The sequence below is a fragment of the Podarcis filfolensis genome, assembly GCF_964270895.1.
Source record: "Podarcis filfolensis genome assembly, chromosome: 4".
NCBI classification, from domain to species: Eukaryota; Metazoa; Chordata; class Lepidosauria; order Squamata; family Lacertidae; genus Podarcis; species Podarcis filfolensis.
In genome coordinates, this window is record NC_139607.1 from 26,711,886 (window position 1) to 26,731,705 (window position 19,820).

A 19,820-nucleotide genomic window follows, 5' to 3' on the forward strand; every position below is an offset into this window, starting at 1 on the left:
TGAAAGATTGCATAACCTTCATAACCTTTTGTGGACTAACATTAACTTCATTGGGGGGGGGGAGATACTCCTGGTACCAGACAACCAAAGCATAGTCTGTACTTAACATTGCCTGGTGCAAGGAATGTATTTCGTACCAGGAATAGGAATTTGAGATAAGGAAAGGCCAGTTCATACTGTCCACCTAGAAAATTCCAGTAGTAGAATGGAAACATTCTTTGGTTTATGCTTCATTAGAGCTGTAGAACAAGTCTAAGGATTAATCATTCATTTGATAAACTCAAAGTGCATGGGTATTACGGGGTTTGTGTTAGAGGATCTGCAATGAATACAAAAAAAAAACCCAAGCGTCTATGTTTTCCAAGGACAGTGCCAGATTTACAAAAGCTGTCTCTGTTTCTGATTTGATCCCATAATGTCCCACTTTTCCTTAGGACGTCCCTATATTCATCAGAAAAATGTTGGAGGGTATGGAGTTATGTGACACCCCCCCCCCGACATAACAGCCCTGCATAGGGAAGGTTTTTTTTTTAATGTTTAATGTTCTATTGTGTTTTTATATATGTTGGAAACCGCCCCAAGTGACTGGGGAAACCCAATCAGCTTTGTGGGGTATTATTATTATTATTTATATTATTGAATAGGGCATTCCTATTTCCATCAGAGAAATGTTGGAGCATATCTCATCATCACAAAATTGCAAGGTTCAAAAATACTGTCCAGGTAGGTCCCCCACATCTGACCACCAAGAAAGACACGTCGATGACCCAATTAGTTATAATGGTGATACAGAAAAGCAAGTACAAATTGGGGTTGTTCTTATCATTGGCAGCCCCTCATTTCCTCCTAGATTAAGGTGACAGCGTTCACCAAGGTCAGTGTCAGACCCTGTTGAAAATGGGCTCCCCAAAATTCACCGTCCTATTTATGAGTGGCAAAATGAGGGAGGCGGTGAAGATTCTCCAAATATTCCTGGGGGAGGGACGGGTGGCAGAATTATCCCAACAGTTTCAGTATGACTGAAAAAAAGAAATTTCTCCACACACACACACACACACACAAGAGCGCCTCTCGGTGAAACGTTATAATTAGTTTGTAGCAGAGGACAAAGGAAGCTTATAGCCTAAGAAAGGACTGGAAGGAGTAAGGCTAAATAAGGGAAGGGAAGCAGTGTGGCCTTCATGAGGCGTACCCTTTTTGTCCATTTCTTAACAGACCTGCCAACCCCTTCCATGCGCTAGGGCTTGCTTGTTTTTATCCTGCGGGCCAGTCCTCTGGGAGTGCAGTGGAGAGGACAAAGTGAAGGAGCCGCTCTTCCCCTTCACAATAAGAGGACATGACTGGAGTCCCACCCAAATCTGAAGTGTTTTTGGTGGAGACATGCGAGAGGCCTTCTCAGGGCTGTATACCATATTTTCTGTGGGGAGGCCGCATGCTTGCTTTCCTTTTGTGAGGAGGCTTGTTTTATCTTTCTCATCTGCCGCCTAAGAGGTTTTAACGGTTTGGTGTCCTGCGATTTTCTTAAGACTCTTCTAATTTTACTTTACATACAGTGCCAGATTACCAAATAGGCCCTGCGATCAAACGCATCAAAACAATAACTGATTTGATCCCGAGAGGAAAATGTAATCGAGTATTAGGATATATATTCAGCTTCCTAGAATTTAATTCCAGCACCGTTTACGCACTTTAGATACTTTTATTTTCTTCATTGTGTTTTGCTGGTTCTGTTGTCAGCTGGCTTTCACACTGTGTAGAAAAGCGGGCCTTTATTCAGGGATAGTGTCGTAAACAAAAAATCTGCCCTTATTTCCTTATGGGGAACACAAGAGCCCTCATAGAGTCCTTTGTAAGTTCTCCATCGGTTGGAGGAAAAAAACAGGCCAACCAGAGAATATTGAGAAGCAAAGCAGCTAGTAAGCTTGATCTGTTGCAAAAGGGTGCTTCCCTCACCCACAGGAGAGGAGGAGGAACCCAGAACAATGGCGCGCAAGGCCTTATAAAGACTTTTGAAATTGCCACCCTGTAGATCAAGACCACCCCCAGAAACATCATACATACATCACAGAAGGGGTGTAATCTAAGACCACCCCTCAGATACATCATACCTACATCACAGAAAAGGCAGTCTAAAACAGAAATTTGAATGTTGTTTTTCTCCTGTCTGGCAGGTTACTTGATTGGATTGCCTGGGGAGCCTGGCCAGTCTTTTGTAATGATAAATAGTTCCTGGGCCATATCACAGGATCACACCTTATTCATATCTTAAATGTGCCCTTAAGACAGGATTTGTGAAGGAAAAGACAATGGGGAGGATTTTCCATTTGACCTTGCAGAGAAAACACCTGGTCAGCCTGGGAGTCAAAATGGCTCCATGGCTGCTCTCCCATGCAGCTTCAGACATGTGGCCTATATATCCATGTACCTGTTTGCCTGGTACATTTATGAACCTTTATTATATACATAAGACCTTAATTTATTTATTTCAGTAGGAAACCTCATGGTCAGAGGCTGAATGCAGCTGTCCAGGACACTGCCCTCGACCCTCTTCCTAGACCATTCATTCCCCTTCCCAGTCCACACACCCTTTTCCCAGACAAAAACCCTCAGCGGTCGGGCTCTGCAGTCTCCTCAACTGCTTTTTTTCTGGCTGGAATGTGTCCTCGAACTACGACAAAACCTCTTTTTGGAGGAATGAGAGATACGTATGGGATGTTAATATATGTAGAAATATATTGGCTTTTTGGTGTGCAAAGGCAAGAGTCACACCTGTTGCTCCACAACCTTTGCCCCTCTCCCCACTTTTCACCAGCATGTGGCCCCCAGAAGGTTTCTGATGAGCGACGGCGGCCCTTGGGTTGAAAAAAGTTTCTCCACCCCTGGTATAAACAGAAATAAATGAACTTAAATCTGATCTTTCTTGTTTGTCCAGCTTTCCGCCCATGAAAATTGGTTTGTTACGGCTTCAGTTTTCTCTCTTCCAGTGTTTCTGTTCCCCCTCCTATGAATGGAGCAATTGCAGCAGAACTTTGGTCACCGTGATCTTGCTGAAATATCAGCACACAATTTGGGACACAAGCATTTTGGTTTCATCATGATTTCCTGCCACTTCAGCATTTGGGTTTTCTTCCTTTTCCTGGTGTATCCGCTTTCACCGGCTGCAGGTATGACTCAATGAAAAACTGTCATAATGTATAAACTTGAAATGTTTCCTTTTCTTGTAATTTTCTTATTGAAAGTGCAGGGCAATTTTGAGAAAGGATTCCAATGCTTCTATATCTTCCTAAAACCAAACTGTTTTGTGTGACACAGCTGCTCATGTGATTACCATAATGATTTAGAAAAATCTGCTGCTAAGCTTAATGGTTAACCAAATTCCCCAGTGCCTCACAGATAGATCAAAAACCAGGTTTTAAACTGAGAGGTCAAAAAGGCAGCAAATCTGACCAACTCCTTTTTATGTATTTCTAAAACCACCATTATCAATTATTGCATCCATGTAGTTTTCTCTTTGTTGGTTATTGTTATTGTTTTTGTTTTGTTTAAACGGAACCTATAGAATAATATCATGAAGAGAGAAACCTATATCACTGTGTTGTCTCCACATTTAAGAATTCAGAATTTTACCAAAATTACTGAAAGGGGTGTGTGGGTGTGGGTGTTTTTGGGGGGGGGGGCAAATTTTCTGGCATTCACAAAGCTAAAGAGGAAAGGCCGTAATCACAAAAAATTGTGATTCTTTACATTTTGTAAATTATTAGTAAACAAGTTGTGTGAACTGTCCATTGGCTCAAGTAAGTGATATGTGAGTCTAGCTATAGACTAAACTTCTTTACAATCATAATCTGTAATTATTCAAACTTATGTATTATTTGTGATACACATCATTTGAAAATAGAGGTGAAGTTATTCTTTACTGGAAGGATAAAATGTGACTAAAGCTAAACATGGTAAATATTTGTTCCAGGTTTTTGTTTTTTTTGCTTAATCCTAAAATACAATTTAGTTACTAAACTATTTGAATGCAACATAACAGGAATAATATTTCTTGATAGAGTCAGCTCGTTATTTGACACAGAGTCAGCTTTCAGAGTGCACATTCTTTGTCAGACAGATGTTTGTTTAGGGGAAAAAGAAAAAGAAACCTTATGAAATATAGATATGCTGGGTTGTATCTGACAAGTCATGCTCAGAGTAGACCCACTGAAATACAGGGACTTGACTTACTTAAGTCCATTTATTTTGGTGGGGCTACTATGAGAATGACTTACTTAACTATCAGTCCCCACTATATTTAAGCCCACTATTCATGACTTTGAATTAATGAAGTAAATTTGAACACTTGCACTCAAGTGAGGAGCTAATCTTAAAAAGATAGACTTGGGGGGAAATTGCATGCTCACAAAGATGCACATGCCTCTTAATTAACAGTTGCTTGGATGCAAGGAGCTATGTTAACTTTGTTAATTTTAATTATATTTAATAATAATAATAATAATTTTTTATTTATACCCCGCCCTCCCCAGCCAAGGCCGGGCTCAGAGCGGCTTACAAGTAATAATAAAAACAAGATGAATGATTACAACTTAAAAACAAAAATAAAATACAACATTAAAATAATGGAACATTAAAATATTAAAATGTAGCCTCATCACAGGAGGAGAAGGAAAAGAAAAAAGAAAGAGAGGGAGGGAGGGAATCAAACTGGCTCCAAGCCAAAGGCCAGGTGGAACAACTCTGTCTTACAGGCCCTGCGGAAAGAAATCAGATCCTGCAGGGCCCTGGTCTCATGAGGCAGAGCGTTCCACCAGGCCGGAGCCAGAGTTGAAAAGGCCCTGGCTCTGGTTGAAGCCAATCTAACTTCCTTAGGGCCTGGGACCACAAGGGTGTTGTTATTTATGGACCTTGAGGCTCTCCGTGGGGCATACCAGGAGAGGCGGTCCCGTAGGTACGAGGGTCCTAGGCCGTGAAGGGCTTTAAAGGTCAAAAGCAGCACCTTAAATCTGACCCTGTACTCCACCGGGAGCCAGTGCAGCTTGAAAAGCACTGGGTGAATATGCTCCCATGGCAGAGACCCCGTGAGGAGCCTCACTGCAGCATTCTGTACCCGCTGGAGTTTCTGGGACAGCTTCAAGCATTTCCAATGAAACATTTCTTGAAACTGCATTCGAATCTGATGGGGAGTAGTTTCTCTGTGGGCTGGACAGAGAGGGTTGTTTTGTAACTCAAAAGAAAATTACAATGCCCCATAAGACAATGAACAGTGAAGTATTTTTCTGGCTTGAAGCATTTCTACTAGGACTGTGCTAAGTATTCCTCAATTTTGATGTTTACTGTATTTTGAAATTGCTCAAAACAAATTTCACCTACACTGCCCTCAGCCTCATTTCCCCTCACATCTGTTTCACCTGGTTGGTTGTGGTGATCGCATGATGTATATGAGCAGGGCTTTTTTTTTTTTAGTCAGAATGCCCCCAATAGTCAGGGGAGAGACCAGACCAGCCTCATCAAAGCCCTGCTGTGCCTCTGGTTCACAAGGAGCCCGAAGGGGACATCCTCTACAAGGATCCGGAGAGGGTCTCTGAAATATACTCGGAGTCGAGTGTGGATTTCATGCTCTTTATTCAGCTCATAGTAGTGAGGAATGAAAGTTTCCCCAAAATATCTGCTTTATATACATTATTTACACAATGGGTCGCACGTGATTGGCTAATTCCGGGATTCTCCTGTAGGCCAATCAGGTTGCGGATTCACTTCCACCTGGAGCTGGATTGGGTGGCTCCTGCGGACCAATCAGACTGCTGAATTCTGAATCCTATTGTTCTAGGACCAATCAGACTGCTGAATTCTGAATCCTATTGTTCTAGGACCAATCAGACTGCTGCATTTTGGATCCTATTGTTCTAGGACCAATCAGACTGCTGCATTTTGGATCCTATTCAACTCAGCACATAACAGTCTCCTTGTGAACCAGAGGTGTAGCAGGGCTTTTCTGAGGCTCTTCAGCCACCCAACAAACAGCTGACATGTGGGAAAGCTGTGCTTCAGCTGAGCAAGCCCCAGATGCTCTGGCTCACGTGAGCCCGAGAGGCGCAGTGGGGGCTCATTAAGCTGCTCATCTGAGGCATGGAAGGCTCCCCATGCCTCAGCTGAGCAGCCTCAACATGCCTCTACCTTTTTGTCTTGGAAAAAAGCACAGTTTACCAACATAGCTTTATGATACCCTTGACAAAAGTCATATGCGTTGCTACCACCAGTAAGGTGAAATAGCAGTGAAAGCAAATGAGGGCAAGAAGGAATTGTTGGGCTGAGAAACGGCAACCTGGAGACCAGGGGACACTGATCCACACAAAATCCCCCACAGAATGAATTTTATACTCTCCAAAATGGACATAAAATACAGTAATCTCGGTTTAGTTCCATTCCCTGCTTTTCTCATCTGTGGAGATATCCCTAATAACTGGTTTGCGGAGGCAGAAAGCCAATGATTTTTTTGTTTGTTTTTAAAGTCTTCTTAAAGCATGAGGAAGCAAGCAGTGTGCTACAAAGGAATAAGAGAGCCAACACCATCTTTGAAGAGTTGAAAGTGGGATCACTGGAACGAGAATGCATGGAAGAGAAATGTTCATTTGAGGAAGCCAGAGAAATCTACAAAGATAGTGAAAGGACTGTAAGTAATGTGAAGTAATGGAAGGGCATCCTCCCATTTTGATGACATTTGCCAAATCTATATTAGAATCAATGGTTTATAACAAACTGAACCATGGTTTGACATTACATGAGGAACCACTGGCTTCATGCTTTTCCTCCCTAATCCCCTTGCTCACTCCAATTCCTTCCCAAATCCAAACCAGCAAACTGTGGGTTGTGCTCACCCTCCAAACCAGAACTGCAGACCCTGATTGCAAGTACAAAGTGTAGCTTGCCAATTGAATGTGATTTGCAACTTCTTGTTTGGAGGAGAATCTGCCAGTTCTGATACTGTATAATAGCAAAAAGGTTCAGTCTGGTTCTTGTGTCTGGTAAAATACCTGTTCTGCCTTTGGTGAGAGATGTTTGGTTTTGGAGATGACTTGTTTTAAATGCATTAGTGGGAGTTGATAGATCTGAGATTCTTCAGTCTTTGCCAGGCCTTGGGGATAGATCTCTGAAGTGCATCATATCTCTTGTACAAACACACATAAATGTAATAAATGTACATACAGTACATGAACAACATGTGGTGTTCAACGTCCCATTTCCTATGTTGCATCTGATGGGACTCAATTTGAAATACTGGGCACGGCATTTATAATTTCCTTGTGAAACATTAAGCAAAAGAACACACGCCCAATTGGCTTTTGCATCACCAAAAAAGAACCTATTGCAGGTGAAATTAACAGAGCAGACAGAAAAGCCCCATCTGTGATACTGGGGAGTGTCTGAGTGGGATCAGCCAATTTAAGAAGCAATTTTTGGTTCAAAAATAGGGAAGTTACAAGTAAACCCAGAAGTAAACTAGTATTTTGAAGGTTATCATGATAGTAGATGACTTTTCCCAAACTGTTATAGTGTAGATGCTGTTTTACTTAGATATTGCTGTTTTTATGCTCATTTTGATTATTTCTCCTGTATCTCTGTCCTTTTCTACTCAGATGGAATTCTGGAAACAATACACAGGTAAGCCGACTCATGCTAAAAGAAAATTTGCTATTGGAGCTCTTCCTAGAATTTTTGCTGACACCTGAGTGTTTTCATAGATGCTAATGAGTGTGACTCCAACCCTTGTCAAAATGGTGGGACTTGCCATGATGAGTACAAGAAGTACAATTGTTACTGTCCTGAAGATTATGAGGGCAGAAACTGTGAAATTGGTAAGATATTCCTATCATCTGTCCGTCTGTCTGTCTGTCTGTCTGTCTGTCTGTCTCTATAACATTTAGAATATAATTCTGCAGGTCTTTTGCAAGGCATTTGGTGAATTAATATGTTCTAATATATTTAGGCCCAGAAACCAGACTGAAGTGCATTTATGACAACGGCAACTGTGAGCATTATTGCACTGATATCCCAAATGCAGTACGACAGTGTTTCTGTGCAGAGGGATATAGGCTGGGAAGTGATAAAGAATCTTGTATCCCAGAAGGTAAGGTATAGAACGCATCACCACACCAATTGTATTTCAGGTTACATCCATGTCCTGATAGATGCCAGAGAATATTTAAAAATCTTTTTTTAAAAAATAATCTTGCAATTTTAATTTAAAATAAAATGGTAGGCTAAAATATGATGGCAGAAAAAAAGATTCCTTGCTATTCCCCATTCAGATAAAATTGTTCTTTCCCACTTAGCAGTTGTATCTTTACTAGTTTACAAACTGAAATATTTACTTTAGGGCTTCAAATACTAATCCAGCTAAACCAATTTTAACGTCATTGTTCCCAGGATCTAACTACTGGCAGTGCAAGGAAAATGCTTTATGCTGAGTCAGACCATTGGTTCACATAGCTCAATAGTGTCCACACAGACTGGCAGCAGCTCTCCAGGATTTCAGATGGGCCTTTCTCCTTCTTGGAGATGTTGGGGATTAAACATGGCAGGTGCTCTACTGTCCTGTTCTCCATTTTCAGTAACGATACTGCATGGATACAAACGTGTATCTGTCATGCCGCAGCAGTGCAGGGTCATCAATTTGTGGCTGGCTGGAGCCCAGATTGTGACTTTGCTGGGATATATGCATCAGTTTCAGTCCATCTACTCCCGCTTAACTGGTTTGTTGACTAGGCCAGATGTGACTGTAACAGCCTGTTGGGAATGAGGCACAGACCTTAAAAAAAAGAATTGCATGTCACACTCTTTGAATGCTTTCAATCAGTGGATTTAAAGGATTTCACAATACAAAACTCCCACCTGAGAATGAGCTTTTTAAATAGGAAAGGTAAAGGTAAAGGGACCCCTGATCATTAAGTCCAGTTGCAAACGACTCTGGGGTTGCAGCGCTTATCTCGCTTTACAGGCCGAGGGAGCTGGCGTTTGTCCACTTCTGCAGACAGTTTTTCCGGGTCATGTGGCCAGCATACCGGTAACTAAGCCACTTCTGATGAAACCAGAGCAGAACATGGAAACGCCGTTTACTGCCAGAGTAGTACCTGTTTATCTACTTGCACTGTGTGCTTTTGAACTGCTAGGTTGGCAGGAGCTGGGACTAAACGACGGGAGCTCACCCCGTTACAGGGATTCGAACCGCTGACCTTTCAAACGGCAAGCCCAAGTGGCACAGTGGTTTAACCCACAGCGCCACCCACGTCCCATGTTTTTCATAGTAGTTAATAACAGAAGATTGGAAAGTTGCGCTAAAAAACATGGTCACAGTATTATAGTCTGAAAGCTCAACTGTATGTTTCAAAATATTATTTACTGGTGTTTCATGATACAGACCAAACTCAGAAGTGGGGAAGGGCTCATATCATGTTTCACGCATAACAAAAGCTACATCTTTTTGCAGTTGATTATCCTTGTGGGAAAATACCACTTCTGGCCAAAAAAAGGGAGGACCGACAGGGAAGAATCGTAGGTGGTTATACCTGTCCTCCAGGTGAATGCCCATGGCAAGTGAGTCTTCAAATAACTTTAGTACAATTCTCTGTCTGTCTGTCTTTGCATCAGAAACACTGAATTTTTTTGGGGGGGGGCACAACAGGTTCCTCTTGACTTTCCATACACTGCATGGTGCATTAGGGGGAAAGAAAACTGTGCCAGATCCCTACATTTCAAAAGAGACAAAACAATATCCAAACAAAACCTCCAACATAACATTCACAAAGTGGTAAAACATTGCAAGGTGTTCAGTGCAGACAGGAGAAGCTTGTCTTGTTTTTTAAATGGCTAGACAACCATTCCTATACTAAAAAAAAAAATCATTTTTGGAAAAGTTATAAAAATTAGACTGATAATAGGAATAGTTACAACACATTTTTTGCACTGCAATCAAACAGCACACCTATTCATGAGGTGTGGGCAGGGGTAAGAAACATGAGCAAGAAGTTGTATTTTGAATGTTGGGAAGCGCAACTGTCAGGGCTACCCTAGGTCCCAGCTCACAAAGGACCAACGCTGCTTCGTTGTTAAGTATAAAAGCCTTTATTGAAGTTCAGTTTCACTTCCAGAGCCGCAGCGCGCAGCCCCACGTCTAAAGTGTCAGACCACTGATGCTCCGTCTGAGTCTCCTCCCCCTTGACACCAATTTAAGAGTCTAGCCTTGCTCCACCTTCTCCGCTGCTCCTTCCTCCTCTGGGTCCGCCTGCCCGCCGGGGTTCCGCCCTTTCTAGCCTCTTCTCCCGCTGATTCCCCTGAGCCTTCTCCCTCCCTCCGGCGGGCTTTAGGAGCTGGTTCCCCATCCGGGTCTCCTGCTGTTCCGCGCGCCTGCACATTTGAACTTGGCGCGCGCGCCCAGCCAGCAACTTTCCTCCTGACCGTTCCACTGCTGCTGTCACTGCTTCCCCCATCGGGGGGGCTAGCTGCAACTGACCTCCCCTCCGTTGGAGGCGTGGTCAGCCCTGACTCCCTCTCTGGAGGAGACACTGCTCCTGACACATGTGACTCCTCCCCCCCACTACGCTCTGGTGGGGAAACTGGTCCTGATCCTCCACTGCTGCTTTGGGGTTCCCCTCTGGCTCCTTGTTTCTGGTGCGTCCCCCCTGGGACCCCCCTTGCCCTGACCATCGGCGCCCCCTTCTGGGAATCTTCTGATTCGCTGGAGAAGCTCATGGAATCTCTCGGGCCACTGTCATACTCCCCTACGCTGCCCTCGGATTCTTCCCCTTCGCTCTCCCAATCCTCTCTCCCCAGTGCTCCTGCTCCTGATTCCCTGACATCCATCCCCCCCCTCGAAGCCCCCCCTTCCCCCCTCCCCCTCTTCGGGTGTGGGTTCCGGGTGCTCCAGTCCAGTGGGTGTGAGTGCGGGATACCATTCTTCCCCCCTGGTGTGTAGCCGGTCCACTGGATCCGGCCCAACCGCAACGGGCTCGTCGACGTCGATTTCCTCTGCTTCCATCTCTCTGCTGATGTGCTCGAATCCAGGATCCTCCCCCAACACGTCCATGTCCTCCCCTCCCCCGGGTACCTCTGGTGAGACAGCTTGCAAAGGTCCCCGCAGCAGCTCCCTGCGCCACCCCACCTCCGGTTGAGTGTCCCACCAATAGGAGCGGTCTGTGGCAAACCCCGAGAGAGACCCCTCCGAGGAGCTAGTGTCTGGCGTCGTCTCTTCAGCTGATGAAAAACCCTGGAACGTACTGGCTGACAGTGTGGGCGTGAAGAGCCAGTCGTCGAAATACTCTGCCGGCATAGGTCTGTGTGGGAAGAGTGCATGGAACTCGTCTTTAAGATAGTGCTCCTCCACGGCATAGCACGGTACCCACCTGTTGGCACTGGCTGGGGTACCTTCCCTGGCGAGGAGGTATTCCACCCCCTCTTCCCCCCACCTCGAGTCCAAAATCTCCGTGACCTCGTTGAGTGGCGTCGCCCTCCGTGACCCCTCCCTCTTCGGAGATTCACTAAGTGTGTCTGGCGCGTTCCCTGTCGCCTGAAACCTGTGGGGTTCCCTGTAGGGTGTGAGCACTGACCTATGAAAGACTGGGTGCATTCTGGAGCCCTCCGGGAGTGTCAACCGGAAGGCCACTGGATTGATTTGCGCCGCGACCTGGTAAGGTCCCAGCTGCTTGTGCTTGAGCTTCCTCTTAGCTAGCGTCCTGGCCGGCACTGCCTGGGCTGCTAACCAGACCCAGTCCCCCACCTGGATGTCCTCCCCGACCCTCCTGTGCTTGTCTGCCTGCATTTTGTAGGCGTGTTTCGCCAGTTCCAATTGCCTGCGGAGTTGCTCGTGGACCTCCTGTAACTCTGCTGCTAAGTGCTCCGCTCCCCTTGGCTCCCCCTCCCCCTTCGTCTCTAACCCTGGGAAAGTTCTGGGATGCCGCCCATTATTGGCGAAGAACGGTGTCACTCCCGTAGACCCGTGCTTCGTGTTGTTGTAGGCAAACTCGGCCAGCGGTAGGTAGTCCACCCAGGTCGAGGGTTGTTGATTGGCGTAGCATCGCAGGTACTGCTGCATGATGGCGTTGACCCTCTCCGCTTGTCCGTTGGTCTGCGGGTGTCGTGCCGACGCTAAGTTGATCTTGACGTTCAGGATGCCCAGCAGCTTCTGCCAGAAGCTCGAGACGAATTGGCGACCCCGGTCGGACAGGATGGACCGCGGCAAGCCGTGAGCTTTGAACACGTGGTCTATGAACAGCTTGGCGGTCTGTTCCGCTGTGGCCACCTTCGCGCACGGAATAAAGTGTGCCATCTTGGTGAACATGTCTACGACCACGAGCACCGCTGTTTTGCCTCGCGAGCTGGGCAGATCTGTGACAAAGTCCAGGGCCACTCTCTCCCACGGTTCGAGCGGCGTCTGTAGGGGTTCTAGTAGACCCGCTGGCTTCCTGTGTACTGGCTTGGCCCTTTGGCAGGTGTCACACCTGGAGACGTAATCCGCGACTTCTCCCCTCACCTTGGGCCACCAAAAGTCTCTGGTTACTAATTCCGCCGTTTTGTCCTTGCCGAAGTGCCCAGCGCTGGGCGCGTCGTGTAGCTGCTGCAAGACTTTCGCGCGGAGGTCGTCTCCGGGCACGTAGAGAGCCCCTTTGCGGATGAGCAGTCCGTCTCGTATCTGGAACTCGTCGTCCTTCGCTGTGCCTCTTCGCACCTCCTCCATCTTGGATTGTGCGAACGAATCCGTCTGCAGCGCTCGACGCACCGCGTCCAGGTCCACGGCAGCTGAAGCGCACGCCCACGCTTTCGGTGCGAAAATGTGCTTGGCCGCCACCGGCGCCGCTTCCTCGAGATACTGCGGCTTCCTGGATAGTGCATCCGCCATGACGTTGTTGTCTCCCGGGATGTATTCTATCCGGAAATCGAAATCCGCAAAGAACTCCGCCCAGCGGATGTGTCTCTGGTTCAGGAACCGCGCCGTGCGCCAGTACTCCAGGTTCTTATGGTCCGTGCGGACTTGCACTGTGTGTCTGGCTCCAACGAGGAAGTGCCGCCACGCCCTGAAAGCTGCATGAATGGCCAGCAACTCCCTGTCCCAGATGGTGTAGTTCTGTTCCGCCTTGCTGAGTTTCCTGGAGTAGAATGCGCACGGCCTCCATTCCCCTTGCGGATCTTGCTGCAACAGGACGGCCCCCACTGCTCTGTCTGAGGCGTCCGTCTCAACCCTCATTGGTCTGCTGGGGTTTACATGTAGCAGCTGTTCTTCGGACGCGAAGAGACGCTTGAGTCTCCGAAAGGACTGCTCCGCCTGGTCCGTCCAGGTGAACTTCTTCTTCTTGGAGCTGAGGGTGTCCGTGATGGCCGCCGTCTCCTTCGCGAACCCTTTGATGAACTTGCGATAAAAGTTGGCGAAGCCGACGAACCTCTGGACCTCCTTCCGATTGCGCGGGCTCTTCCAGTCCAACACCGCGCGGACCTTGGCGCTGTCCATGGCGAGTCCCTTGTCGGACAGCTTGTAGCCCAAAAAATCCACCTCCGTCATGTCGAACTGGCACTTCTCTAATTTGGCGTAAAGTCTGTGCTCCCGTAGCCTCTGCAGGACCTCCTTGACGTCCCTCTCGTGAGCCTCCTGCGATTCCGAGAAGATCAGGATATCGTCCAGGAAGCAGACGCACTTCTTGTAGAGGAGTCCCGCTAACACGTGATGCATGAAAGCTTGGAAGGTATGGGAGCCATTTTGCAGACCAAAAGGCATTACGCGATATTCATAGGTGCCTAAAGGTGTAAACATGGCTGTCTTCCACTCATCGCCCTCCCGCATGCGTATAAGGTTGTACGCCCCTCGTAGATCCAACTTGGTGAAGATCCGTCCCTTCCTCACCGTCGCGAGCAGGTCGTCGATCTTGGGCATGGGGAATGCTGCGGGCTTTGTTTTGGAATTTATGGTCCTAAAATCAACTATGAGTCTCCGTTGGGGCGTGTCCTTCTTCTTCACGAAAAACACGGGACTGCCCCCCACTGCTTTAGATTCTTGGATGAACCCCCGCTTCAAGTTGTGATCTATGAACTCCCTGAGTTCTTGCAGTTCATCTTCAGACATGGAATACAGTTTCCCAGTCGGCAGCGTCGCTCCCGGCAGGAGGTCAATCTTGCAGTCGTAAGGCCTGTGGGGAGGCAGCTTATCCGCTTCCCTCTCGCAGAAGACCTCCAAAAACTCCTTGTACTTGTTGGGTACCGCTTGCACCATGCCTAGGTGTAGCTGCGGTTCATCCTCTTGCCCCTCCTCCTCCTGGCGGGTCTGGATGCAGTGTTCTGCGCAGTAGGAGGAACAGAAGGTCAACTGCCGCTGGTACCATGCCAATGCCGGGCTGTGCCTATCCAGCCAACTCATACCCAACACTATGGGCGTGTCCGACAGGTGGGTGACGTTGAAGCTGATGACTTCGCGGTGGTTTCCAATTTGCATCACCATCGGTGGTGTTTGCTGTACCACCTCTCCTCCCAGTAGCTTCCTGCCATCGACCGTGACGACGTTTAGGGGCATCGTGGCTGGCATGAGTGCTATGCGATGTTGCTTGATAAAGTCCACTCCAATAAAGTCTGCGTTGCTCCCAGAGTCAATGGTTATTGGTACTTGCATGGTGTGCCCATTGGGCAACTGGAGCGATGCGGTGAGTTGCACCACTGGTTTGGGTGGGAGGGGGTCTGTGGGCTGTAAAATCTCTGGGGACTGCTTCACTGACTTGCCTGGTTGGGCCCCAGTGGCTCTGTTTCCAACCAGGCTTCTTCTTCCCCCTGCAGCTGTTTCAGCTGCTCACCTGTTCCCTTTACTGTTGCTGAGGCTGCAGTGTGCTTCTGGAGCCTCTGGGGACACTCTTTGGCCATGTGCTGTGCACTGTCGCAGATGTAACACTTCCTGGTCCCTCTAGGAGCCTTCCCCTTGACTGCTCCCGGTGTTTGGGCTCTGCTGGCAGTCTGAGCCCTTGCACCACCAATCTCCATCGGCTCTTCTCCCCTTCCCAAAGGAGGCATGGACAGCGCCCGCCCCGCCTCTCTGGGAAAGAAAGGGGTTGTCCTGGCTGGGGTGCTTCCCTTACGTCCTTCCAGGCGCACACCAATTGCCAACGCTCTTTGGGCAACTTCTTGGGTATTTTGGGGTCTTTCTCCTCTTGCCAGTTCATCTTTCACCTCTCCACTTAGCCCCTCCCAGAACAGGTCTCTGACAGCAATGGAGTCCTTCTCCCAGCCCAGCACGTTCAGTAAGGCAAAAAAGCGCGAGTGATACTGCCTCACCGTCGCTTTCCCTTGCTGTAGTCCATGCATTTCCCTCCGAGCAATATCTACATCTACCGTAGATTTAAAGCAAGCGTCCATAGCTTTGATAAATGCATCGGAATCTTTGAGGGCAGGGTCCTTTTCGCGCCACAAATTCCGCAGCCACGCTTTTGCTTCCCCATGCAAATGAGTGATTATGAAGCCCACCTTCTCTTCCTCATCTCTAAAGTCTTTCCGAAGCAAATTGAGCGCGTAAACCACGTCAGCTCTGAAGTTAGGGTATTGCTGCAGGTTCCCATCAAAGTGCGCCACCAGGCTGCCCCCCCTCTTCCCGAGGTCAACTCCCTCCGGTTTGGGTCCTGGCAGCCCCTCTTTCCCCCAACGGTCCCACCTGGCTTGCAGATCCCGGCAGAGCGCTACTGCTTCTTCTTCTCTTTTCCTGGATGCTGCTACTTCCGCGTAAAGCGTCGTGACTGCTTCTTGCAGTTCTTTCACCTGGCTCTCTGTAGTCATCTTTGCCTATCTTCGTGAGCTCGCAAAACACCAAGTCTTGCCCCTCGCTGCACCAACTCACGCTGCGAGGTTTTTATGTGGGACGGAGCATACTGTCAGGGCTACCCTAGGTCCCAGCTCACAAAGGACCAACGCTGCTTCGTTGTTAAGTATAAAAGCCTTTATTGAAGTTCAGTTTCACTTCCAGAGCCGCAGCGCGCAGCCCCACGTCTAAAGTGTCAGACCACTGATGCTCCGTCTGAGTCTCCTCCCCCTTGACACCAATTTAAGAGTCTAGCCTTGCTCCACCTTCTCCGCTGCTCCTTCCTCCTCTGGGTCCGCCTGCCCGCCGGGGTTCCGCCCTTTCTAGCCTCTTCTCCCGCTGATTCCCCTGAGCCTTCTCCCTCCCTCCGGCGGGCTTTAGGAGCTGGTTCCCCATCCGGGTCTCCTGCTGTTCCGCGCGCCTGCACATTTGAACTTGGCGCGCGCGCCCAGCCAGCAACTTTCCTCCTGACCGTTCCACTGCTGCTGTCACTGCTTCCCCCATCGGGGGGGCTAGCTGCAACTGACCTCCCCTCCGTTGGAGGCGTGGTCAGCCCTGACTCCCTCTCTGGAGGAGACACTGCTCCTGACACATGTGACTCCTCCCCCCCACTACGCTCTGGTGGGGAAACTGGTCCTGATCCTCCACTGCTGCTTTGGGGTTCCCCTCTGGCTCCTTGTTTCTGGTGCGTCCCCCCTGGGACCCCCCTTGCCCTGACCATCGGCGCCCCCTTCTGGGAATCTTCTGATTCGCTGGAGAAGCTCATGGAATCTCTCGGGCCACTGTCATACTCCCCTACGCTGCCCTCGGATTCTTCCCCTTCGCTCTCCCAATCCTCTCTCCCCAGTGCTCCTGCTCCTGATTCCCTGACAGCAACCTTGAGGGAGAACATGCACAAGTGTGCTTTTTTTTGCACAGGAACAGAAAAGCCCAACGTGTAATGTGCTTGAATGGAGGTCAAACCCAAAGTTATGTGTGCTGTTTGTTTTGCTTTTGATATTCGGTGTGTAGTTCCCTGGGAAAGAATTCTTAACTTTGCACCTTTCCACAGTGTAAACCACCTCTCACCTCCCACTGTCCAAAGCTGCTAATAGCTTTGGGGGCAGAAAAAAGACAGGCATAGACGCTATTCACTCAGCTCTCCCTCTATGTACTAAGTTTTGTAACCACTCTTAGGATGCCTAGACCCTTGCCTTTGCTTTGGTATCTCAGGTGCTCTCCTTGGCCATAAGGACATAAGAGCCCTGCTGGGTCAGAACAAAGCCTGTCAGCTTCAGCACCCTATTTCCTGCAGTGGCCGACCAGATGCCCCTGGAAGCCCACAAGCTAGAGATGAGAGCAACAAGATGTTTTCCTGCAGTTATCTCCAAGCAAGTTAGTATTCAGAGGTGGTGAAAACATCTGATTCTGGTGGTAGTACATAGCTCTCACAATTTATCTTTCAGGAGTTCGTCTAAGCTCATTTTAAAGATGCCTAAATTGGTGGCCATCACTACATGTTCTGTCGGCAAATTCCGTAGTTTAACTATGCTGAATCGCCCTTTAAAGCTGTTTTTAAAGGACTATTATTTTTTTTGCCTGCCTTAAATCTCCTGCCATCCAACTTCATTTGATGCTCCTAGGGTTCTAGCATTATGAGAGAAAGAGAGATAGAAACATCTTTCTCCCTGCTTTTTCCACACCTTACATACATTTGTAGTCAGTCACACCCCTCCTTACTCATCTGTTTGTTTCCCACAAACATTGTAATTTTCCCTCATTTGGAGAAGTTGCTACAGCCTTCTGATTATTTCAGTTCCCCAAAATTTTAAGTGTCATTTAAACAACCTAACCATTCCACTCAGTTGAACACATTACTGGTAGATGTGTTGACGGGTCCTTCATAAATGCCAAGTAAATCATGTTTTTTGTAAAGGGTTTTGCAGTGATGGTTGTTGTATTTTCAGGCTCTCATGATAGAAGGTCAAAGGCAGAGGTGTGGAGGTGTTCTGATTGCTCCGTCATGGGTAGTTACTGCAGCCCACTGCTTCTCACAAACACGTCGCGAAACACTCAGGATAAAGCTGGGTGAGTACAGTCCTCAGTGGAATTGAGAAGATAAACTTAGTAAAGAGAGGCTTGCAATTATGATGTGCTGAAACTACATAGCGCTTGATCCATATGGTTGGACAGTTGGAACAAGCTTCCCTGGTAAAATGTGGAGAACGAGGTACAAGGTTTTAAAAAACAAAACAAAATAAACATTATTGTGTGCTATGCCATGCAGGGAGATCAAATGGCCAATAACTGGATCACTAGATATGTAGATCAAGTAAGACTGTCAGCATAAATAACTGGACATCAGAATCTGATCAGTGTGACACATTCCGCTTCTAGAAACACAGCCTGTAATATGAATCCATCTGTGAGGAGACCAGGGCATTCCATTATGCCCTTCCTTTCCTTGACATAACATCCAAACTCTCAGTAAAGTAGCTTAAACTAAATAAAATTTTACGCAGGTAGAATGCCAGCAGGGGCATCAAGGTTCCTGGCTCCCTGGGAATGTATTTGTTCCATTGAGACCAAAGTGGCAGACCTGGAAAAGCTAAAAGATGCAGAGAAGCTGGCAGATAAGGCCTTCAGGGATGTTACAGCTGTGTCCCATTCCCACAGTGATAGGTCCCCTGCTGTCAGGGAGAATGAGGTCCCAGGGAAGGAAATAATTGCTCTGGGGAAGAGTACCTGCTGGGAAATTATTCTGCCATGCAACAAGAAAATAATCGAAAACATAACCATTGACGATCATGCAGTGCTTCCAGACAACCTGTTTGTTGAGAGGTCATCCTGATTTGTTTCCAGGGAGATTAGACAGTGTTGGCTACAGAATAACAAATTCTGATTAGTTTGCATGGAAATTGGATGATGATGATGCATCAAAACTAACGTTATTCCACACATTCCAGCGCATTTTCCTGTGGCTTTACAAAATGTCCAGTCTTGGGAAAGTGGGTTCTTTGATGCAAAACCTCCCAATCAACTATAATTGCACAACCTAACTTTGCCAGTGTGTGACCCCAAAATAAGGACAGTCTTTGTGCTATTAATCCTCTCTGAATATGAGCCTAAAGACCTGGCTCGACTCTGCGATCTGTGCTATTAAGAAACCTGATACCTGTTGCTTAACAAATGTTCCTGCTTTTCCAGGTAAATACAGGATAGACCAGGAAGAAGAAGGTGAACAGGAAAGAAGAGTTGCTAAAATCATAATCCATGAAAAGTATTCTCCCAAAAAAGTTGAAAATGACATTGCCTTGTTGCAGTTAGCGACACCTGTCAATTTCACAGATTATGTGGTGCCCATATGCTTGCCTCAGCAGCGGTTTGCTGCAGATGTGCTGAGCTTCATTGAATACTCCACAGTGAGTGGATGGGGGCGTCTCTTAGAAGGCGGGGCTACGTCAGCCACACTTATGCAAGTGAGACTCGTCAAAATGCATAGAAAAGAATGTGCTCAGCACACTAACTTAAACATTACAAAGAACATGTTCTGCGCAGGATACCTTGATGGGAGTCGAGACTCTTGTGAAGGTGACAGTGGTGGGCCTCACGCCACTGAGTACAGGAACACATGGTTTCTAACAGGGATCGTGAGCTGGGGTAAAGGCTGTGCGGCAATGGGCACATACGGAGTTTACACCAATGTCGTAGAATACATTGGGTGGCTAAACAATCACATGCAGAATACCTCTAGCACGGCAGTTGTACATACACCCTCTCAGAATTAAGGCCTATTGAGTTCAATGGGATTTAATCACAGATAAATGTATACAGCATTGCAGCCTTCGTTAGCACTTTCCTTGTTGTTGTTTTTTGACACTTGTTTTTCAGCATTCTTCAAGCATTGTATATCAATTAAAGGCTATATACTGAATTAACACTTCCTTTTATACATTTTCACAAGTTTATTCTTCAGTATTATTTTTAACATTGCGACCAGAAAGGGAGCATACGCTGTTTATAATTG

At 47.3% G+C, this 19,820-nt stretch overlaps 1 protein-coding gene across 4 annotated transcripts; it reads left to right on the forward strand.

Annotated features, from left to right (window-relative positions):
• Positions 1-1,313: 1,313 nt before the first annotated feature.
• On the forward strand, positions 1,314-19,731 carry F7 (coagulation factor VII). Of its 4 annotated transcripts, none has more exons than XM_083610815.1 (9): positions 1,314-1,449; positions 2,985-3,164; positions 6,510-6,670; positions 7,635-7,659; positions 7,740-7,853; positions 7,985-8,125; positions 9,485-9,591; positions 17,761-17,881; positions 19,001-19,731. In XM_083610815.1, exons 2-9 carry the CDS (start codon positions 3,008-3,010, stop codon positions 19,579-19,581), a joined length of 1,407 nt encoding a protein of 468 aa, XP_083466941.1. In that variant the 5' UTR covers positions 1,314-1,449; positions 2,985-3,007; the 3' UTR covers positions 19,582-19,731. The 4 variants fall into 4 exon arrangements, with proteins under 4 accessions (XP_083466941.1, XP_083466942.1, XP_083466943.1 ...); XM_083610816.1 differs by lacking the exon at positions 1,314-1,449 and adding an exon at positions 2,330-2,421 and having other exon boundaries at positions 2,933-3,164; XM_083610817.1 differs by lacking the exon at positions 1,314-1,449 and adding an exon at positions 2,523-2,882.
• Positions 19,732-19,820: the final 89 nt, after the last annotated feature.